We start from the raw sequence: 23,867 nt of genomic DNA on the forward strand, positions 1-23,867 counted from the left end.
ACTGAAACTACTGATATGTTTGAATGAAGCTGGAACCCGGTTACCTCGTGATGCACATCACCACGGCAACAATGATGGCAATCTGCACGGCGCCGATGATGGCGGCGATCAGCACGTAGTGCAGCTTCTGGCCGCTGGGGACCACGTACAGGATGTTGAAGTCCTGCGGCTCGTCGCACTGAGGCCCTTTGTAGCCGGCGTCGCACCTGAAGCCACAGAGAGGATCATAGTGTCACGGAACAGATCCCGGCCGGAGCCGGTTCTGGACAGACTCCAGTCCGGATCCACAGGGGGAGACCTGCCAGCTGTGAGAAATTATGACACGAACTGCAGTGGATTCATTTGACCACCGGGGGCGCACCGTGGTGAAGAGGATTTCTAGATGCTGACGTGTTATTCACATGAACTCGCCTCACATGTTTTTCAGTTCCAGCTGCCTGTGACTAAAATGTTTTCCACCTTTAACGATGTAAATAGGGTAAAAAAGATTTATTGCGATCTGGAAGCTGTAAAGCAAATATGGAACTGGTGATTGAGTGAATACTGGTTGATTGAAATTTCAGAAAATGTGAATTTAACACTACATTAATCCCCCAAAAACAACAGCATAGAACTGCCTCTCCCTCTAGAACTGCCACCTTTTCGTGGTGGGGGAGTTTGAGAGCCCGCATGATCCCAGGAGCTAGGCTTCATGCCCCCTAGTAGGGTCTTCCATGGCAAACAGGTCCTGGGTGACGGGCCAGACTGAGAGCAGTTCAAAAGCCTATATGAGTAGAAAAAGAACAAAGGTAGTTACGTCGCCCGGTATGGCACAGCCGGGGCCCCACCCTGGAGCCAGGCCTGGGGATGGGACTCGTAAGCGAGCGTCTGGTGGCCGGGTCGTTGCCCACGGGGCCCGGCCGGGCTCAGCCCCAAGGGACGACGTGGGCATGACCTCCGGTGGACCCAGGAACCGTAGGGGCCGGGTGCAGTGTGGATTGGGTGGCAGCCGACGGCAGGGTGCCCGGCGACCCGATCCTCAGACGCAGAGACTAGCTCTAGGGACATGGACTGTCACCTCGTTGGGGGGGAAGGAGGCCAAGCTTGTGAGGGAGGTTGAGAGGTACCGGCTAGATATAGTCGGGCTCACCTCCACACAGCCTGGACTCTGGAACCCAACCTCTCAAGAAGGGCTGGACTCTCCACTTCTCTGGCGTTGCCCGTGGTGAGAGGCGGCGGGCTGGTGTGGGTTTGCTTATAGCCCCACAGCTCAGCCGCCATGTGTTGGAGTTCACCCAGTGAACGAGAGGGTCGCATCCCTGGTCCTTCGGGTCGGGGACAGGTGCCTCACTGTTGTCTCGGCTTACGGGCCGAACAGCAGTGCAGAGTACCCGGCCTTCTTGAAGTCCCTGGGAGGGGTGCTGGACAGTGCTCCATCTGGGGACTCCATTGTTCTACTGGGGGACTTCAACGCCCACGTGGGCAGCAACAGTGAGACCTGGAAGGGGGTGATTGGATCGCACGGCCTCCCTGATCTGAACCCCAGTGGTGTTCTGTTATTGGACTTCTGTCCTAGTCACAGTTTGTCCATAACAAACACCATGTTCGAGCACAGGGGGGTCCATAAGTGCACTTGGCACCAGGACACCCTAGGTCGGAGGTCGATGATCGACTTTGTTGTCGTGTCATCTGACCTCTGACCTCGTGTTTTGGACACTCGGGTGAAGAGAGAAGCAGAGCTGTCTACCGATCACCACCTGGTGGTGAGTTGGATTCGCTGGCGGAGGAGGAAACCGGACAGACTTGGCAGACCCAAACGTGTTGTGAGGGTCTGCTGGGAACGTCTGGTGGAACCCTCTGTCAGCAGGGTTTTCAACTCCCACCTGCGGGAGAGCTTCTCTCATGTCCCGAGGGAGGCTGGGGACATTGAGTCCAATGGACCATGTTCTCTACCTCCATTGTTGAAGCAGCTGCTCGAAGCTGTGGTGGTAAGGTCTCCGGTGCCTGTCATGGCGGCAACCCCCGAACCCGGTGGTGGACACCGGAAGTAAGGGCTGCCGTCAAGCTGAAGAAGGAGTCCTATCGAGCCCTGGTGGCTCATGGGACTCCCGAAGCAGCTGACAGGTACCGAAAGGCCAAGCAAACTACAGCCCGATTGGTTGTGGAGGCAAAAACTCGGGTCTGGGAGGAGTTCAGGAGGCCATGGAGGAGGACTATCGGTCGGCCTCGAAGAAATTCTGGCAAACTGTCCGGCGCCTCAGGAGGGGAAAGCAGGTCTCCGCCAACACTGTTTACAGTGGAGGAGGAGCTGCTGATCTCAACTGGGGACATCATAGGACGGTGGAAGGAATACTTCGAGGACCTCCTCAATCCCATCGCCACGTCTTCCGTGGAGGAAGCAGAGACTGAGGTCTCAGAGGTGGACTCGTCCATCACCAAGTCGAAGTCACCGAGGTGGTTGGTCAGCTCCTCAGTGGCAAGGCACCGGGGGTGGATGAGATTGGCCCTGAGTAACTTAAGTCTCTGGATGTGCAGGGACTGTCTTGGTTGACACGTCTCTGCAACACCGCGTGGCGGTCGGGGACAGTGCCTCTGGATTGGCAGACCGGGGTGGTGGTCCCCCTGTTTAAAAAAGGGGACCGGAGGGTGTGCTCCAACTATAGGGGGATCACACTCCTCAGCCTCCCTGGGAAAGTCTATTCCGGGGTATTGAAGAGGAGGATCTGGCCAATAGTCGAACCTCGGATTCAGGAGGATCAATGCGGTTTTCGTCCTGGTCGTGGAACAGTAGACCAGCTCTAGACCCTCCATAGGGGCTCGAGGGCTCGTGGGAGTTCGCCCAACCAGTCCACATGTGTTTTGTGGACTTGGAGAGGGCGTTCGACCGCGTCCCTCGTGGTGTCTTGTGGGGGGCGCTCCAGGAATACCGAGTCCGGGGCCCCTTTTTAAGGGCCATCCGGTCTCTGTATGATGGGAATAGGAGTCTGGTCCGCATTGCTGGCAGTAAGTCGGACCTGTTCCCGGTGCATGTTGGACTCCAGCAGGGCTGAACTTTGTCACCGGTTCTGTTCATAATCTTTATAGACAGAATTTCTAGGTGCAGCCAGGGGCCGGAGGGGGTCCGGTTCAGGGACCAGGGGCCGGAGGGGGTCCGGTTCGGGAACCACAGGATTTCATCTCTGCTTTTTGCAGATGATGTTGTCCTGTTGGCTTCATCGAACCCGGACCTACAGCATGCACTGGGGCGGTTCACAGCCGAGTGTGAAGCGACAGGGATGAGGATCAGCACCTCCAAATCCGAGGCCATGGTTCTCGACCGGAAGAAGGTGGTCTGCCCTCTCCAGGTCGGTGGAGAGACTCTGGCCCAAGTGGAGGAGTTTAAGTATCTTGGGGTTTGTTCACAGTGGGGGACGGATGGAGGTGAGATTGACAGGTGTATCGGCGCAGCGGCTGCAGTGATGCTGTCGTTTTATCGGTCCGTTGTGGTGAAGAAGGAGCTGAGCTGAAAGGCGAAGCACTCGATTTACAGGTCAATCTATGTTCCCCCCCTCACCTATGGTCATGAGCTTTAGGTCATGACCGAAAGGACAAGATCCCTGATACAAGCAGCTGAAATGAGCTTCCTCCGTAGGGGGGCGGAACTCCCTTAGAGACAGGGGGAGGAGCTCAGTCACCAGGGAGGAGGTCGGAGTAGAGCCGCTACTCCTCCACATCGAGAGGAGCAGCTGAGGAGGCTCGGGCATCTGGTTAGGATGCCTCCTGGACGCCTCCCTGGGGAGGAGTTCCAGACATGTCCCACTGGGAGGAGACCCCGGGGAAGACTAGGACACGCTGGAGAGACTATGTCTCTCGGCTGGCCTGGGAACGCCTTGGGATCCTCCAGGAAGAGCTGGAGGAAGTGTCTGGGGACAGGCATCCCTGCTGAGACTGCTGCCCCTGCGACCCGACCCGGATAAGTGGTAGAAAATGGATGGATGGATGGATTTATATTTTATGATAAGTTGGCCTGGCCCATCAGAGATCAGTCTGCGCTGTGTGGGCCCCCCGAGCTTCACACTGCTGCACAATGCTGTGACGGTTTAATTGTTTAATTCCCAGTCTGAACTCGCTGCAGCATCAAAATGCAGCTGGTGTCCTGAACCCGGCCTCAGCAGAGGAATCTCTCCCCGGTTTCCTTTGAAAGTCTGAGAAAACTCTCTCTGATCTCTGATTTTCTGATCTTCACATGCAGAGATCTACTTCAGAACCTCAGAGCAGACCGCATCCCTGCAATCGCTCGTCCTCCACGGGGGGTCCAGGACCCCAGCTTGGGAACCACAGATCAAAATAACGTTTCGAAATACATATTAACTAAGATCCTAATATAAAGCGAACATAAAGAGAAGTCCTCATGAATATCTTCATCTACTACGCAGCAGCATTAGAGTACTTCTCCACCACTGATGAATTATTGACAGTAAAAGTAGAAAGAGAGAGATTAAACTTCCAGGACGAGCGTTCTGAGCGATACACACCTGCAGGTGGCCATGCTGTACTTGATCTCACATTTTCCGTGAACGCAGAATCCGGCGGCGCTGTCGGTGCAGGGGATCGGCATCCCGGCGTAGAACCCGTCACCGTGGCTCAGCCCCGGGGTCTCTGGAGGAGTCCAACAGAGGACACACACACACACACACACACACACACACACACACACACACACACACACACACCCAGCGGTTACCACTGCTGCAGGCACTCATTCATTGTCAGGCCACTGCATAAAGTGACAGTTCATCTGTACAGCTGAGAAAATAACCAACGTTTGTTTAATGGATCTTATGAAATTGTCTTTAACGGTAGAATTCATGTTGTGCATTTTCAGGACTAAATAGGACACGGTGTAATATTTCTAGTTTGTAAACTTAATTTTTTTGGGGGGTTGAAACATTTAATATAGTTTGGAAAGCTAATAATACTCATACAGTTCAGGGATATATTCATTTGTGAGAATAAAGATGAAATATGTTGCTACGTGGAGGATTCAGCTTTCACTCCACAGCAGCGTGCGTGTGCACGGATCATAAAATAGGAATACGGGGGGGTCTTCAAAGATCTCCCTCGCCTCTGAAATCCGCTGCGTGTTGAAGAAATGGCCTACAAAGTGATAAGCGCTGCTCATTAAAAGGACTGAGCCAAATCCACATGAACATAAAGGCAGCTCTTAATAACAAAACCCCGAGCGCCGCGGCTCAAGAGCTGCACATGTACGGCTGCAGCCGGGACGTCTGTGGGATTTACAAGCCTTAAAATGTGCTGGAGAGCTTCTGGATCAAACCTCTGGAAGTGTCAAACCATCAGAAAGAGATTATTATGGAGAATCAAAGACATCAAAGCGTGGGGATGTTTGAAGGTTTTGGGGTTTAACGGTTTTTATCACACAATGAGGCTTTTTTTTTGTTCTATCATAAAAGACAGTATCTCCAAGAGTTGAAAATCAACCCCATGAGCCAGATCTAATAAAGGTTTGTGAATGTAAAAACTGTAACGTGTTGTATGCTCCTTCACAGAAGTGTAACACAGGGTGTGTGTTGGATGCTGATAGAGTTATTAAGCTGAAATACCTTCGTGTTGTTTGGAATCTTTGAAACGTTAGCTTAAACCGACTTATCCTCAGAAATGCTGCTCTTATTGTGAAACGAAGCGTTTCTCCAGCTGGCCCTCCATGACTTTCATCTGAGGACTTTATTTCAAGATTCATTTCTTTCTTAAAGCGATACTTCAACATTTTGGCAAATTGGTCCATCTAGGGCAATTCCCTAGTCATTTAGAACAGCCTACTTACTTTTTTTGTGAGGGCGAGCTGTTGTTCATTCAGCGGTGGGTCTGAGGAGAGCTTCACGGCGGACATAATGGAAGTGGACGGTACAGTTGCTTCCCTCGTCAAACTCATCAAATACACAATCCAACAACCCCAAAACACTTTGGTGGACACGTTATAATCCACACATTCACTACGCTGTGGAACACCAACAAATAATATTGTAGCGTTACGACATTGAAGCAAATACTGGGAACTACTTTTTCTTTTGAGATCACTACGCCCAGACGCCATGTTTAGTAAGTAGTTCCGTTTTAGCAATCTTCGCAAAAAACGCTCAATCTCGTAATTTTGCATTAATATTCCACAGTGTAGTGAATGTGTGCATTATAACGTGTCCACCAAAGTGTTTTTGGGGTTGTTGGATTGTGTATTTGATGAGTTTGACGAGGGAAGCAACTGTACCGTCCACTTCCATTATGTCCGCTGTGAAGCTCTCCTCAGACCCACCGCTGAATAAACAACAGCTCGCCCTCACAAAAAAAGTAAGTAGGCTGTTCTAAATGACTACTGAATTGCCCTAGATGGGCCAATTTGCCAAAATGTTGAAGTATCGCTTTAAGTCTTGCAAACCTGCACATTTTTCTGAATCTGTTTTTGCTCTTCTTGACTTTGCGACAGATCATTTCCTGTTTTGAAATTTCCTTTTTTCGCCCTCTTGAATTCAGATTTATCTGCTAACTTCCTCTACCAATAATTTCAAACCGCAGAAGGACATTTCCATTTCTAATCACTCTATTCCAACCTCCAGCAGCAGAACGCAAGGAGAGCCCGCTCCAGCTGCATGACCACGTGACTGAGCACACTTCTAGAGGGAGTCGAGTAAATAAGACCCAAAGTGTTGTTTGATCACAGCTCATGACGAGTGGAAGAAGTTGCCACTTTTCGCTGTGCGACGTGCAATTTAAGAGATTTTATTGACAAACACTCCATCAGTCGATTGTAATGACTTGATCGGGGCTATTTTAAATGCATATTTCTGGTGTCAGCTCTGCTTTGGGAAACACATTCGGCTTTATCTGGAGAAAGATTTGCTTTCTGAGCCACAATAAGAGACTAATTCAAGTTAACAAAAATGAACAACTACAAAAACCAAGCTTTAAACAACAGCATGTTTTCTTCTTTATTTTCTGAACTGTAACACTCATGAGCTCTTCTTGAGTAAAACACAGTTGTGCACTGTGCTGTAAAAAAAAACAAAAAACTCAATTTCAGCTGATGCTTTTCATCCATTCTGAGTGAAATCTTGTTGGCACGAGTGTGTGATCCGCTCTCTGTGGGAATCTGGACTGATTACAGTATTTGCTGAAGGCTGAGGAAGGCGAGCTCCGTTCAGTCGCCACAGGGTCTGCCCGGTTTGCTCGACAGATGTTGCTGTGATGAAGGGAGGCAGGCACCTGAGGAACCGGGATAGACCAGATCTGCTCTGTTTCGCTTTATCACGGGCAGAAATGTGCCGCTGCGTCCTTCACTGTCTGAGATGTTGACAATGCGGCTGTCTAATCCCGTCCTTCCATTGTCCGGCCGAGTCCCAGCGAAAACTGGTTTGGGTCTGTGATCTGGACGCCGAGGAGGCGGGGCAGAGAACGAAACCCTCCAGTCTCTTTCATCTGCTCTGATTTGCGGACATTTGCGGTGCCGATATTCACCGCTGGAATAAAGCCGCAGAGTTTTTTATCTGGGAACACGATGTGGCTGACAGTTCTGTGATGCGTCTGAAGCGGAGGATCTGATCGCAGCATTTTATCCCAGCTGACAGGAAGTTCACTGTTAAATGTGGAAGCATAGCGAGCCATTTCAGAATCGACACCGACGGCCAAAAGAGTGTATTATTTCCCAAAAGAAGTCATTTCATAGAGACACTGACCTTCAGCTTATCCCACTGAACTCAATAAATCATTAAAGTAAACAAAAGAAGCTTCGGCAGCGCTCTGTTCGCCGGGACTTCACAGCTGACATTTTGTTGCCTGTTTGTCATTTAAATAAGACCAGAGAGAAACATGAAGATTCAGAGAAGCTACTGGACTCTTTCCTGACCCCTGCTCATGTTTCAGATGCTGATTTGCATTAGAAACTCAATGAGATTAAAAAACATCATGTTTCGTGTTTTAACTTTCCTCAATATCAAAGCAGACAGAAACTCATTCAGTCAGGATTTTAAATGTTCATTTCTGTGACGATATAATAAAAACAAGTTGGTAAAGGAGCCAATCTGTATATATCCACTGTTAAAGGGCAACTCTGGTTTTTTGACACCTGGACCTTATTTCTAGGTGTGTCATGCTCTTATACTCACTCAGACAGACGTGGTGCAGCTCGGAGTCCTTCAGAAGTTATTTAGATCCGACCGATTTAGCCGCACTTAGCGGGGGCCACGGCAGGGGAGCTTCAGCGTGGGACATAATCTCTGCAAAATCACTCATTTCCGCTATATTTCTTCATCCATCGCCAGTGTCATCATAAAGTCAGCACGTCTACCATCTTCAGGTGAGTCAGCTGACAGTTTTCGCTAACTTAGCCACAATTAGCTCGGATGGGAACGTTGGAGCTCCTCTCCCCAGCAGAGAGGCCCTCAGAGTCGACTCTGCTCTGCTCTGATGGGATCTGCTGCGCTTCGCTCTTCTCTGACACCGTGCTAACTTAGCCACAATTAGCTCGGATGGGAACGTCGCGGAGCTCCTCTCCCCAGCAGAAAGGCGCTCTGAGTCGGCCTCGGCTGTCACGGCGCCCGGGCGTCTGACTCGCCGGGAGGCTGCGGAGCTCCGGTGCCCAGCGGAGGCGCACTGCGTGCGGGCTCCTGGAAGTCTCTCCTCACTGAGAGTCTCTGGAGGTCTCCAAGCCGGGCGAGGAGCGCTGTGCGTGGCCCGCGGGGCGGCTGACGGGAGAGGCTCCAGCGTCCGAGCTAATTGTGGCTAAGTTAGCACGCTGTCAGAGAAGAGCGAAGCGCAGCAGATCCCATCAGAGCAGAGCAGAGTCGACTCAGAGGGCCTCTCTGCTGGGGAGAGGAGCTCCAACGTTCCCATCCGAGCTAATTGTTGCTAAGTAAGCGAAAACTGTCAGCTGACCCACCTGAAGATGGTAGACGAGCTGACTTTATGATGACACTGGTGATGGATGAAGAAATACAGCCGAAGTGAGCGATTTTGCAGAGATGATGTCCCGCGCTGAAGCTCCCTTGCCGTGGCCCCCGTTACATCGGTTGGATCTAAATAACTTCTGAAGGACTCCGAGCTGCACCATGTCTGTCTGAGTGAGTATAAGCGCATGACACACCTAGAAATAAGGTCCAGGTGTCAGAAAAACAGAGTTGCCCTTTCAGAGGGATTCAGAAAAATGAGAAATGAAGCTGTAGTGGCGTTGAAGGACTGTGAATCTCTCTGAAACTGTGGCTTCTGTCTCCAAATAGGCATTTCCTGCAACTATTCTTTATCCCACAGCTCTGCAATGGAAATGAGATGAGCTGTAAACACCACTCAGACACACAATAGACACACTGCAGAACACACTGCAGGCATCAGGATGCATCTCAGAGCAGAGCGGAGAGGACCGACAGCATCGCTCCTTACCGAAGTCGTTCACTTTAAACGGGCTGCTGTCGTCCTTCTTGCCCAGCTTTTCTTTATCGGCTGTGGAGAACACAGAGATGAAGTTACTTTATCCACATGAACAGTTTTTCTTCCCTACAAACACAAAAACGATGAATATATTCCAGCTGTCAGTTTCAGACCCTTCTATCAGATCATTCTGAAATTTGTACTTTCTGGATTTGGTTTCCTTCACTTCTTGTCCGCTGCTTTTTCAAAACTGTGTATCTGTGTTCGAGTGTGTGTGTGTGTGTGTGTGTGTGTGTGTGTGTTGTTTACTGTTTCAGAACAGGCTGAAGGAAGTGCAGGATGTCTGGGGATGTTTACTCGCAGTGTGAGTCTCGGTCTGTTTGTCAAAGTCGAGATGGTGAAGGGTCAATTCGAGCCCTGACAGAGTGTGTGTGTGTGTGTGTGTGTGTGTGTGTGTGTGTGTGTGTGTGTGTGTGTGTGTGTGTGTGTGTCAGACAGGAGTAGATGCCAACAAACAAAGAATCAGCGGGCTTTGGTTTGCTGCGTTGTGCTTATCTTCCTGTTGACAGGCTTCATGTCTTCATGCTGTCTGCAAGAGAATGTTCACACACACACACACACACACACACACACACACACACACACACACACACACTCACACACACACACACACACACACACACACACACACACACACACACTCACACACACACACACACACACACACACACACACACACACACACACACACACACACACACACACACAGAGTCCACTAACACAGTGTGTCCTCTGCTTTCTGAGGCCACAGCAGTGTGTGTGACGCAGACATGAACACACACGTCTGTACATCAGTGTGTGATCGCACACACAGAACACGGTGTTTCCAACAGCCGGACCCTCCTACAGCCAGCTCAGGATTCTCAAAACCCTTCAAATTCAACAAAGATACACACCCACACACACCTACACACACACATTCATTTTTAATGCTCCTCCTTGCTGAGGAAATATGGACAGACCTCCGGCTCTGGTCCTCGGTCTGCTGCCTCCTCCTCCCTCCAGCCCCCCTGCTGGGCCTCCAGCACCAGTCCTTCTCTCTTCAAACCAAAATACACCCAGAGGAGAGTCCTGCAGGACGGGTCCAGAGCAGTGAAACAAGCCACCGTGTTGTTGGACGGCTGAGCTCGCTGCAGAGCTGAGCAGCCTCTGTGGACTCATTCATGAATCTGATGAACAGGTGGAGTATCAGTATGTATTGATGCTTCACACACCTGGAATTCAGCCTGAAGCAGCACAATGAAACATTCAGAGCATCGGCCTGGATTCCCGCAGCCCGGCGCTCACCGGTTTACCCACGCTACGGCCGAGGAAACAAAACCAAAGGAACCGAGGAGGAATGAAGCCTCCTCTGTCGGACAGCAGGTCTTCTCTCACGTCTCAGTAGACTGACTGGCTGCATCGGTGGATGTGAGCATTAGACATCAAACCAGGTCAAATGTCGTCTCAGTTAGTGAGGAATATTATTTTACAGTTTGATGAGATGAACACTTTTTACATAGATGTATTGTTTGTATTTTGTTGGGACTGCATGTATTGACATATCATGGACGGGAGCTCATGCACCGAGTCTTTAGTTTCCATTTGAAGGAAAAGAAAAATCCATGAGTTTCATGTTCCACGCGGTCTATTCCTGCTGGTCCCTTCAGCAGAGAAGCCACACCCATGACTGATTCCAGCCTCTGGAGCTGGTTTGTGGGATTCGGCCCGACGCCCCGAGGAGACGGCGGGGTGGCAGCTACCCAGCAGCCCCGCCTCACGCCCTTTAGCCAGGCCTGCTCCTAAAGCCAGAACCTCCAGGAATCATAAAGCGACAGAGGGAGCGTCTCCGGCGGGACGACGCATTGAGATTCAGGGTGAGTCCATCAACACAAACCAGGAGCCCCGGGGGCTGGAGGAGCTCCGGGTGTTGGCACAGCGGTGACTGCAGATGAGGCTGATGGCGAACACCGACACCTCGGAGGGGGAAGCACTCAGCGGATCATCGCTGCTCTCATCTTCCTCGTTAGAACTGGTTCTGCATATTCAAGAGTGAAACGGAGAAGCCTTTCTACTAACGCCTCTCCAGGTTCCGAGCAGGATAACCGGGCCTGCGTGGAGAAGCTGGTCAACACTCTACTCTGTCCTCTGACGTGGTCGTTTTAACACTGAGACTTGAGACTTTGAGACTCACCAAGTAATCGTTTGCTATAGATAAATAAAAAGTTGGATTTTTAACCGAAGTTTGATCCTTGGATGTCGGCTCTTCCTGTCATTGTGAAGCAGAATCCACCAGGCGTTGGATTGTTCTCCACTAACAGGGAACGTGAGCTGGTTAGACCGTGGTGAGACAGGTTAGCTTCACCCTGCTGATGATGTGCATCAGTAGTAATCCTGCTCACTACCTGCCATATTCTATGGCTTCATTCTTCTTGACGGATTAATCAGTGTTTTCAGGAGGACACATTGTCCTGTTTTCTCCTGCTGCTCACTTTAAAGCGTCCCTTTGTGTAGACGCTTTAAAAATAAATTTAAAGAAATGATTAATTTTTAATGTAAATATGCTTGAATCGAGAAGTTTGCTGATATCAAGGAGTTAAAAAATGATTCCTCTGGTTACTGCAGGATACTGCCCCTCCAGGTCAGCAGTGGTACTGCACTGCCTGTCACACATCCAAACCGTAAAGGAGGCGACAGAAGTGTGTGTGTTCCACTGTGTGTTTAGCAGAGAGCGTCTTTATGACACTGCAGAGCTGCAGCTTCTCCCTCCTCATGAATCATTCAGGGGAACAAACAGTTGACGTTGCGTCCTGATGATAATTTCATGTTTCTCGGAGGTATAGATGCGAGCACACGCCTGTCAGCGCTCTCTGGGGACGGCAACGCGGCATTCGCAGCTTTACAGCAATCTGACGGCAACAGGTCGTTTAACGGCAGCAAGCGGCTGATTTTTAGGTGAGAGACTCAAGTTGTTGTGAACCATTCAGCTTCCAACTGAAAAAGAAGAAAAAAACCTGTCTTCAGGAGGCTGAAACTAAAACTGAAAAAAACCAAAACAACCCTCAGAGGGTGGGAGTCAGATTATCGCAGAACGTTAACAAGCTATGGATTACTTTCAGGTGGAATCTGAGCCGAGCTCGCGCTACGCTTGGTTTGTGCCTTAATTGAAAACAGCAGTTATTAGGCGCATTAATTTGTCCGACACAGTTTCAATAAGGAGGCTGATTTATGAAGCGGTCTCAGTCAGCGGCGCTCACCGGAGGCGGGACGCCACCAGTCCCGCTTTCCACTGCACCAGCAAGCTAATGTGGAATAATGACCTGATCTGCAGCACGGCGGAATGTTTAAAGACATTAAATAAGAAGCATCAATTAGATTTACATGGTAGGAAGAAATACGCAGTGGAATTTCAGTTTCAAACAACAAACGGTGGATGAAGAGAAGCAGGAAATAAACCACAGACTGGTCCTGGTCCTGTTCTCCACCGGAGCCGTCCCTTCAGGGCGGTGTTCCGGGAGGACCGGGTCTTTGTCATGATTTACCAGGCTGCGGTTCTCAGTCCAGCTGATGGGATTTTCCAATATGGATTCAATCAAAGCGCGATGGAGGCATCAGCGGCAGATTTATCTGCCTGAATGCAGCCCGACGGGGCCGACGGCGGGCCGGGACCCTCGCTGGGGAGGACGGGGGTCGGCGTGGACGGAGCGGAGAAAACCAACCACTCTCCAGAATCTCACTGGCTCCTGTTCAGTCATTACCATGGATCATCAAATGGTTTAATTACCTTCACCAAGGAGGTTATGTAGTCACGTCTGTTTGTTGGTTTGTTAGCAACATTATGGAAAAAGTAATGGACGGATTGCAATGAAACTTAGTGGAAAGGAGGGTCTTGGGCAACTTAGAATCCATTACATTTTGGTGATGATCCGGATCACTGTCTGGATCCAGGAATGTTTTAAAGGATTCTTCATCATTGAGAAATAGGGCAGTCTTTGACACGGTTGGGCAGGCCCGCTGATGGGGGGGACAAACGGGTCTGTTGTGCCGGGCCCAGGGGGGAACGCACTGGACGCGGAAGTGCCGACCCGGAAGCGCCGCGCACGGAGTTTCTGATGGCCTCCCACGTTAACCTATCTGACTGGCCGCACACAACGCGCAGGCGGACGCCGCGGCTCGCGCTCGGCAGCGCCCGCTACGCTCTATTTTTCTCGCGAGCTGCGAGCGCCGAGAGCGCCATTTGTCAAGCTGGATCAACCAGATCGGACCAGACAGGAAATCAGAAGCAGAAAAGGCAACAGAGTCCGGTCAATTTTCAAAATAAAATAAATTAAACGATGATTAGTTATGGACGGTGTTGCTCGTCCGTCTGTCACTTGGGTCTAATCACAAGGGAGATGGACACACACACAAAGACGTACGCACGTGCGCACCCAGTCAGACAAACAAAAACACATAAATACACACACACACACACACACACACACACACACACACACACACACACACTCAGCGACAGCGATTCGCGTGATGCAGAAAAGAAGAGGACAGGAGGAGAAAGCCTCTCCACAGGTCACCAGAACACACACATCCATCCTGGCAGAGCGAGACAGAGGAGAACCGAGAGCAGGCGGACCAGCCGAGTGCCGTGGATGTGTGACCAGCGGAGAGCGCCGGCAGCAGATACGCCTCCAGTGCGAACAGCCGAGCGCCGGCGCCGAGACGTGCGTTCCTGGCGTTATTGTTGTTGGTGACTGATTTGAGCTGTGGCGGAGGTCTGCGCTGTCTGAGTGCCACATTCTAATTCTATTGATAGATTATGATCAATACAAAATTACCACAATAAACTGCTCCCCTAAAAAATGTGGCAAAAAAACATAAATAAAAAAAAACATAACGGACACTGACTCTGTTTGGTCCTCTAATGCAGATAAAGCTCGACTTGTGTTTCTGTTTTTCTAACAGTGGGTATCTTAGCTCTGACTCAAACATAAAGCATGAAAAGCCTCATATGCAGGATGAACCTGCAGGCCAGGTCTCGATGAAGATTAACACTTCAGAACGCAAAGAAATGAGAGACTCCGCAGTGACTGGATGGAATCAGATTTCTGCGTTCAGCAGCAAAGAAGAGCCATTAATCCCCGACACCCCCACCTCCCCACGGCCACCTTCCACTTCACATTCCTCACTGCCCGAACCTGCTGGGATCAGATACTCACCGCGGTGCTTCAGCCTGGCTGCCACAGAGCCCCACACCGCCTCCACCCCCAGCCCCGCCCCCCACACCGCCTCCACCCCTGGCCCCGCCCCCACACCGCCTCCACCCCCGGCCCCACGCCGCCTCCACCCCCGGCCCCGCCCCCCCCACCACCTCCACCCCCGGCCCCGCCCCCCACACCACCTCCACCCCCAGCCCCGCCCCCCACACCACCTCCACCCCCGGCCCCGCCCCCACACTGCCTCCACCCCCAGCCCCGGCCCCACAATGCCTCCACCCCCGGCCCCGCCCCCCACGCCGCCTCCACCCCCGGCCCCGCCCCCCACACCACCTCCACCCCCGGCTCCGCCCCCCACACCACGCCGCCTCCACCCCGGCCCCGCCCCCCACACCACCTCCACCCTGGCCCCGCCCCCCACACCGCCTCCACCCCGGCCCCGCCCCCCACACCGCCTCCACCCCCGGCCCCGCCCCCCACACCACCTCCACCCCCGGCTCCGCCCCCCACACCACGCCGCCTCCACCCCGGCCCCGCCCCCCACACCACCTCCACCCTGGCCCCGCCCCCCACACCGCCTCCACCCCGGCCCCGCCCCCCACACCGCCATGTGACAGCCTGCTGCACATCCTTCACCATGTTTCTTCAGTTGCACTTCGCAAACAAATATAAACACTGGGAGCCCTCATGGAAAGTGTAGTTTGTAAAGTTCGTCCAGCTGGAGCTGGCGGCGGCTGGCGGCGGCTGGCGGCGGCTGGTGGCGGCTGGCGGCGGGGTGCGGCGGGGTGCGGCGGGGTGCGGCGGCGTGCGGCGGCGTGCGGCGGCGTGCGGCGGTCTGGCAGCAGGCGAGGCGCTGCAGGCGGAGAGGCGGGTTTCCTCTCCTGGTGAGATCGAATTACTGCGGCTCGGCCAGAACGCTTCTTCCGTCCACGCCATCTATTCATTCCTCTCCTGTAACTAATTCATCCAGAGTGCGATGGCGGCGGTTACAGCTCGTCTCTGAGGAGAGGCGGGCCTTGTTCTGACCACACACACACACACTGCGCACACACTCTGATAAACTACTGGCACTACAGGACACATTCCAGTCCCTCGCACGGCGTTGTTGGTGTTCACTTCCCGTTCCTGCAGCAGCAGAACAGGCCGTGGCGCCCGGCGCCGCCCTGACATGACAGATACTCCACCGGCGGAGACCTGGCAGAGCGGTGGATCAGCAGCGTCCCGATTCCCCGCTACGCCTCCTCACACTGACGCCCACAGCCAGAAATCTCACTCCGGAGCGGCGCCGGGCTGACAGGACGCTGAGTGTGTTTCCCGCAGAGCTCCGCCCTCTTTAACCGGCAGACAGTCAGAGCGACGGGCCGGAGTCTTCCTCAAGAACACCGAGGGCGGCCGGCTCCAGAACCTCTACAGCTCTATCTATAAGACTGACACTTCGCCGCCGCCAGGCCCTCTTACCGGGGCAGCGGCCCAGGTGCTTGACGTCGATCTGCTCCTGCTTCATGCACGACGCCTCGCGCACCAGGCAGGGGTTGTTGTAGGAGTTGCCGTCGGTGGCGCACACCGGGTTCTCGTTGTGTCCGCTGCAGTCGATGTTGCAGATGCACCTGTGGAGAGACGGCAGCAGGATGAAGGAGTGTGTGGCTGGAAGGCCCGCGTGGCGCCCGGCGTGCGGCGGCCGGAAGGCCCGCGTGGCGCCCGGCGTGCGGCGGCCGGAAGGCCCGCGTGGCGCCCGGCGTGCGGCGGCCCGGAATCATGAGCCAGAGAAACGGAGACATGAAGACACGGCTCATTAATCTCCTGTCTGCACATTCAAAGAAACACATTTAATCCTGTGGACAGAAGTTTCTGTGACATTCCAGAGGCAGTCTGGGACTGGAGGAAGTTCTGCTCTCAGCTGTCGACGGCGCTCTCCTTCATCTTTACTGAAAGTCATTAAATAACTCATTAGTGAAGCACAAAACAGCTCGTGTCTGAAGAACAAAGGCGCTCCTCAAAGAGCGCTTTAACAGGAAGACATGAACTAAAGAGCAGCTGGAGCGGCAGCCAGACTCACCAGACGTCCTCCGAGTCTTCGTCGCACTCGGCGCCGTATTTGCAGGTGCTGCACTTGGTGAACTTCTTCCCCGCCTCGGACCCGGAGCCTTCGTCGTCTGAGAGACACAAAGCAAGGAGAACTGGACTGAGATGTGGACAAACTACTCCTGATTCACAGGAGTGTCTCATATCCACACCGCCCGTCCCAGAGCAGCCACGCAGCGTCGACGCCGTGCGACACGGATCACACACTGTCCCATCAGTCAGAGGGTGTGTGAGGAGCTGATCGGCCAAATGGAAACGGAGACGAGGCGTTATCATCTCATGATATTATTATCCTCATTACAGGGGATGCGTTCAGCGCCACCTCGCCTGACGGCGCCGTTCAGAGCGAGTTCAGAGCAGACGAGGCGCCAACTACCACAACATCCAATATGAAAGCGCGGCGGGGATCGCTCACGGCCGCCGTTCATCCAGGGAGCCGTTCCCATGATTCATCAGCTGTAATTCTGTCGTGTAATAGGAGGGAAAGCTCGGCGCCATCAAGAGGAGGAAATGAATCCACAGGAAATGTAACAGCCGTCCAGAAGCTTGTGTTCTTTAAGGGGAGTTATGAGAATCTTGGAAAGGTGAGACGACGCCTGCTGCCGGCGCTACGGACCGGTGCTGACCGGACTCAGAGGACGGAGGAGAACACCTGACAAGAGAAAATGCCTGAAGGATTTTCTACGGAATGCTTGATAAAAACTGTTATGATTCCTGGAGTCAGAGGTTGAAGTCCTGGTTGTGGCAGGAAGAGAATCAAGAGTCAAACACAGGAGCACTGTGGCAGCTTCCTGAACTTTACATCTGATTTCAAAACAAAAGCTTTCATCAGAACGTCTCCAGGGTTCCGGCCCGGCACCGGCACGTCCAAACGCTGCGTTCAGAACCGACACAGCAGGCGTTGATGATCTGCCGTCAGAAATCAAATGAAGTCTTCGTACTTCTCCTTATGGTGTTCTGGACGTCTGCAGATACAGCCCCCCTCCCTGAAACCCCGGCAGCACAGCCATCCGAGAGGTGCTGAACAGCTGCAGCTCCCAGAGGGACCGCCGGGTGGCGCCGCAGGAATCCAACCTCTGATACACATTTATTTCTTATTTCTATAAAAAAAGATTTAATGAATTTAAAGGAAGCATAAACCACAGGGTGGCCGAGGGTCTCGAGGAGGGAGAGGTTTAAGGTGGTCTTTCACAAAATAAATGTAAATTGATGTAACGTCCTCTGGAGTCATAGAAACCCCACTGCGCGCGCACGTGTGTGTGTGTGTGTGTGTGTGTGTGTGTGTGTGTGTGTGTGTGTGTGTGTGTGTGTGTGTGTGTGTGCCTGCTGGCTGACAGACCGGCCCGCTGTGTGTGGATGTATTGACCTGGCAGAGCCCAGCTGGAGCTGCAGGCTGCTGATCGATGGACGAGGGTCCGCCGCAGAGAGGCGCCTTTGTTTCCACCGGACGCCGCTGACGGCAGGATGCCCCTGCGCCTCCACCCACACACAGCTCCACCCACACACAGCTCCACCCACACACACAGCTCCACCCACACACAGCTCCACCCACACACACCTACAACCACCTCCACCCACACACACCTCCACCCACACACACCTACAACCACACACACAGCTCCACCCACACACAGCTCCACCCACACACAGCTCCACCCACACACACAGCTCCACCCACACACACCTCCACCCACACACAGCTCCACCCACACACACCCAGCTCTCTCCACATCTGCTTTCCCACACTGTTCAGTCTTTAGCAGTCGGGTCAGTCCCGCCTGTTGCTGAATGACTGTTCCTTGTCAGCGGTTCCACGGTTGAGGAGGAGCCCGGCTCCCCTCCGCCTCCCGTTAACTCTTTGCTCTTTAAGGCCCTGCAGCTTTAATCACAGCCATGTCTGACGGACAGCAGTCTGTTTATTTTGGGCTGTACAGGGTTTTCTCAAGTGGATTTTAAAAAGTAGCCTTACTTGCATTAATGGTCTCATTCAGGGATTTGTTTGTGACTCTGACTTTGGATCGCTGATGGAGAGCCGAGTGTGCGGAGGTGGAGAAGCACAGCGCCGCCGTCTCCACGGCGGCCGCAGTGACTCTGATGGTGGCTTCCAGCCTCCTCCCAACGGGAACCATGAAGACATTCCATTACCAAGGAAAAAAGAAAAACAGCTGCTTGTTTAATCATCATCCCAGAGCAGTAAAAAAAAAAGAAGGTAATTAATTCACCTTCTTAAATATTATTATGGGATGGCTTTTTATGAGGTACAAATGTGTTTTTGGGAGAGGAGCCACTCAGGGAACAAATCATCAGGCTCAGCTGAGGGATCTCATCTCCACATCCAACACCTGCACACACACACACACACACACACACACGCTTCACATGATGGAGGAAGGAGGCTAATTAGACGTCAGCTGAAAAGGTTAAAGGATCAGGCCGACAGCTGAGAGCGGCTGGATGGATCCGTGGAGGCGGGGCACCGCTGCACCTCCGAGGTCCACACACACACACACACACACACACACACCGGCTGGGTGAGCTTTAACACTCAGCCATAACAAGAGATGCAGATGTGGAAACAGGCGGAGGCTCCAGCAGCAGCGAGTGAAGTTGTTATATCAGAATATTCTGAATGAATAATACATTACTGAGGAAAAACATCGGCCAGCATTTGCTTAAGATGTTATTTATGAGCTCTGGAGGGGAAAACATGCTGAAAAGGTAAACCAGATGAAAATAATTCACTGTTTTTTAAAGCCGCTTCCTGACCCGACTGAATCAGCACCTTGGTAATTTCTCTGAAAGACATAATTCACTGGATAAATAATCCACAGCTTGTTGAGCGACGTGTTTGTAGCTGCTGGTGAACGCCAGGCCTCGTGTTACCAGGCGCTCCAGATGTTCCTCTCACTCCTGTGAAATCCTGTGAGAACAGCGGCCTGTTGATCGCAAGAATTAAAAAAAGAAGACACTACCTTCTCATTATGTGTGTTAATGTGATTCTAAACTCATCAGCTGGAGGTTTGTCATTATAATGGTCTAAAACTAAATGATTTTCAGTTTTAAAATGACAATATTCACAAGATGTTAAGACAAAGGAGAGCTGAGAAGATATTCCTCATATATTAATGTGAATTCTATGAAGTAAAGCTTTGTTTATCGTGGGATTGACTCCTCGTCATTACAAATCAACATCTTCTGATATATTTTTCATGTTTCTACTGGACTCAAAAATCAATGAAGTGAGGCTGTTTACTAATTGATCCTATTTGGGGCGCTGGAGCTGACCCGGCGGCAGTCCACTGCACACACTCGCATTTCACTTTCAGACTTCAGACAGGAAAAAAAAAAAAAAACACATTTGGAGATTATGTGAGCGCGTCATGTTTCTGCTAACGAGATCTGCTGCTGTGCTTGTCATGACCCCGACTCCTCCATCATTAGCGCTGTCTGGGAAGACGGAGCTTCCAGGTGGATCCACCCGGAGCCGGACCGAGCTCCGACCCGAGCTTCAGCAGACTGCAGGGTCAGGACCGAGCTCTGGCCGCTTCAACACTACTGAACGCTCAAGAGCAACAGCTGGACAGGTGATGCGGCGTGAACGGCTTTACAGAGTGACCCAGCTGTGGGGGGGGGGGGGGGGGGGGGGGGGGGTTCCGGTACCAATAACCCCCCCTCCACCCAGCAGCCAATTTAAACAGCACAGTGTGGCCGGAGCTCGCAGATGGCTGCAACATGTCTCTGATGCCAAATCTGGCAGCACGACTCCCCCAGGACGGAAAATATCAACTGAGGCAGCGGCGAGGAACCTCCTCCTCCCCCATCTCTCCTCCCCCCTCCCCCCTCCCAGCCTTTACAGGAGTGGGGGGACGGACACAAAGAGACCGGCCAGGCAGAATAAACACATCCTGAACATGAAGCTCAACAGGGAAAAGAATATTAGGAGGAGAAAATGAAGCCCTACTCACCATCTCCATCTCCGGATCCAGACCCAGGATCTGTGAAGACACAAGAGACACGGCTGTCAGGGACGGTCCTTGAGGGACTGGTGGATCTACTGACTCCTCCTGAGTCGTCGGTGCTTCCTGTGCTGGAGACGTGGAGAACGCCTGCAGCTCCACATCCATGATCCTCCAGTGCCCAGGAGAACAGAACCCGGCGGTTCTGCAGGCGGGGCCGAGGCCCCCAGAAGGACGCCGGCTGAACCCAGTGAACACACTCAGTGTGCTTCCTTCATCTGGTTGACCTGATGTCCATTTGTCCAGACTCCTGCTCAGAAAGCCGGCCTGTGACGACGCTAACGCTCTGCACTGCACTTCATCTGCATTCAGCCTCGGTGACGGGGAGACAAGGATCACATTTACCGGAGTGCAGAAGACTTCAGCCTTTTAACAGAAGTGCCCCAGAGATTTATTCTCCTAAATATTTCTACATGCAGATGTGTTGGCCTGGAGCAGCCAGCTGGAGCCGGCGCCGTCAGGAAACTCACGTCCGGGACCAGGCTTGGCGGCCGCCTCAAATTAAGAAATGGACGCTGCGCTGGGAGGCTCTGGCAGCGGCTGCTGCATTAAGAAATGGACTCCAGAAGTTTCACCTTTCGCTGCTGCAGTTCTTCACAAAGTCATGATGGGATGGATTTTGTGGAAAAAGAGAAGGAAGTGGTGCCAAAAGCGTCGACTTAGTGCTGCGTATTTGGTTGTATTGTTTTGAAACTGCAGGTGGAGCTTCGTGTTTCTCAGAAATGCGTCAGAGGTTCAGGAGAGTTTCAGTCATAATCTTGCCGGATGACTCTTCCTTCACTCAGATGAAAGCGTCTCCAGTGAAGCTCTAGCACTCTCAGAAGAGTCGCTGGCCAGTGAGAGGGACAGTTAACCTGTGATAGGGAGTTTTATGACACAGAGTGTAAAAGGATCTGAGTGTTTGTGATGATCCTGTAGCAATGAGGCAGACATTTAACAGACGTCGTCATTTACAGAGGTTTGGTGGAGCTGAATGGGAGGAGAATCAAAGCCTGACACTTTCTATCAAGACAGATATCTGAGCCGCAGCAAGCTCAATGAAACATCACACACGTCTACTGATCCTGCAGCGTTTCGCACTGCCGCCTCACAAACGCAGTCTAATCCGGACTGGGTGTCGTGTGTGTGTGTGTGTGTGTGTGTGTGTGTGTGTGTGTGTGTTTGCATGTTCTCCCTGAGACTGCGGGAGGACCAAAACCATTGACTCTATTTTGACCACATTGAAATGCTGTATTTGTGCAGATGCCTGGTTTAAATTAGGAAAGACTACATTTGGCCGTCTGAGTGAAATATTCTATACAAGGTGAAGCTAATTTTCTCAGGGATGCACAAACATTCAGCGACAGAAAATTCAGACTCCAATTTACCTAAAATAATGTTTTTGACTGTTGGAGGGAGCCAGTGAAGAGAGGGAGACAGCGTAGGCAGTATTCATGTTAGAAGAGTAATTTGGAAAGCGCTGGTATAGATCAGATAGCAGAACATTAGTTAATGAAGCAGAGCGTGGGCGACGGCAGTGATGAGCGTAGAAGAAGATGTAGGTCAGAAAATGTGAAATTAGCAGCTATAGACAGAGACAGAAGTGAACGGATCACAATTAGGCATCAACAGACGGCGAGTAGCTGGGTAAAAGGGAAACAACGTTTTTACAGTTGAACCTGTCACAGAATATGGAGCGAGCGCTGCTGTTTGACTGGAAGCCTGATGGGAGGATGTGGTTTCAGACAGGCATGCAGAGGAGTCACCTTTTCAAACAAGCCCGAGGTGAGATTACATCTGAAGCTATTGGAAACTTTGATGTAACAAATTACAGTTTAAATCTGATAAAAATAAACCTGAATCATTTGGATTTCCAGCAGTCACAAATGAGGGAAAAAAGTCTGAGAATATCAAAGGTTGAGCTGCTCCATATTTAATTTGATCCAGCTGATAAGAGAGAGAACTGGACTGCAAAGACTCTTTCTGATCAATCAGCTTCAAAGAGTTTCTGGATTTAAAAAAAGTGATTCAGCTGTGAAAACTGAAACTTCTGTACAGAAGTGTAGAAAAGCCAGCAGGCGCGTCTGTCTCACTCGTTCCCTGATCGATAAGATATAAATGCTGAAAGAATTATGATGTGAGCAGTGTTTTTCTGCAACAAGCCGCTCATTAACGGCGTGGACACATTAACTCCTGCAGATTTAAACTCGGCTGAAGAGTCAGGCGCTGCAGCAGAGAGTCGATAAAACCTGCTGAGGAAATTAAACATGGCTGACCCTGTGCTTAATGAAGCGGCCCCCGCCTCCTCTGCAGCAGCCCACATCTGTAAATCAGTCTGTTTCTAACACTCTAAACGTCCACAAAGCTTCAGCAAAACCAGGCCTGACAGGACGGACCGCCGCTCACAGCAGAAACGCCTCTCCGCCACGCCGACGGCGATAAGAGGAGGCAGGCGTGGCCATTTATTTCACCAACAAATACAAAAATAAAATGACTGGAGCACACAAACCGCATGTAACCCAGTTTACATCCAGTTATCTTTCCAGAAAGCCCTGCAGGACCGATTTACATAAAGACTTTTATTCTGTTTTCACTTGTCGACACAGGAAAATAAAATCTCTTTTATTGAACCAACTTTATGTGTGTTTCACTCATGAATAAAAACTGTGTTCTGCCTTGATTTAACAAAAACAATAAATCAAATCACCCCTAAGTGGGAAGATTTAACAAAACAGCCTTGGTCTCTGGTTTATTCCGTCTCTCAGAGCGATTCAAGGCTCAGGAGCCTTAATGAGAGAAGAAACACGGCAGCAGCTGACTAACAGCAGGAATCCTTCCTTTAATCTCGCAGCCCCGTTCTGAAGAGGGAACCAGAATCCAGCCCAGAGTTCACTTCAGCATTTCAACTTCAAAATCAGAAAACAGTTTCATCAAGTGGTGAAAACATTTGGGCCTCATGTAGTGATCTGCACTTGTGCCTCAGAGCAAGAACACTGTCAGGTGGATCCAGCTCCAGGTGGGCAGGTTGGTAGTTCGATCCCTGGTTCTGCTTGTCCATAAGCCAAAGAGTTCAAAGGCAAGAAACCGAGCACCAAACTCATCTTGAGGTACAATGACGCCGTGTGTGTGTGTGTGTGTGTGTGTG

The 23,867-nt window shown here is 51.6% G+C and overlaps 1 protein-coding gene across 1 annotated transcript in view; it reads right to left on the reverse strand.

The window, feature by feature from the left end:
• The window catches only part of tmeff1a (transmembrane protein with EGF-like and two follistatin-like domains 1a), a 74,733-nt gene that overhangs the window by 912 nt on the left and 49,954 nt on the right, over nt 1-23,867 (reverse strand). The window contains exons 4-9 of the mRNA XM_030115857.1: nt 20,693-20,722; nt 16,702-16,798; nt 16,104-16,252; nt 9,406-9,465; nt 4,494-4,617; nt 45-206 (exon numbers count right to left, since the gene is read on the reverse strand). Of these exons, the coding sequence (XP_029971717.1) occupies nt 45-206; nt 4,494-4,617; nt 9,406-9,465; nt 16,104-16,252; nt 16,702-16,798; nt 20,693-20,722 (622 nt within the window). The remainder of the gene's footprint in view (nt 1-44; nt 207-4,493; nt 4,618-9,405; nt 9,466-16,103; nt 16,253-16,701; nt 16,799-20,692; nt 20,723-23,867) is intronic.

Source organism: Salarias fasciatus, chromosome 18 (genome assembly GCF_902148845.1).
Source record: "Salarias fasciatus chromosome 18, fSalaFa1.1, whole genome shotgun sequence".
Lineage (NCBI taxonomy): Eukaryota > Metazoa > Chordata > Actinopteri > Blenniiformes > Blenniidae > Salarias > Salarias fasciatus.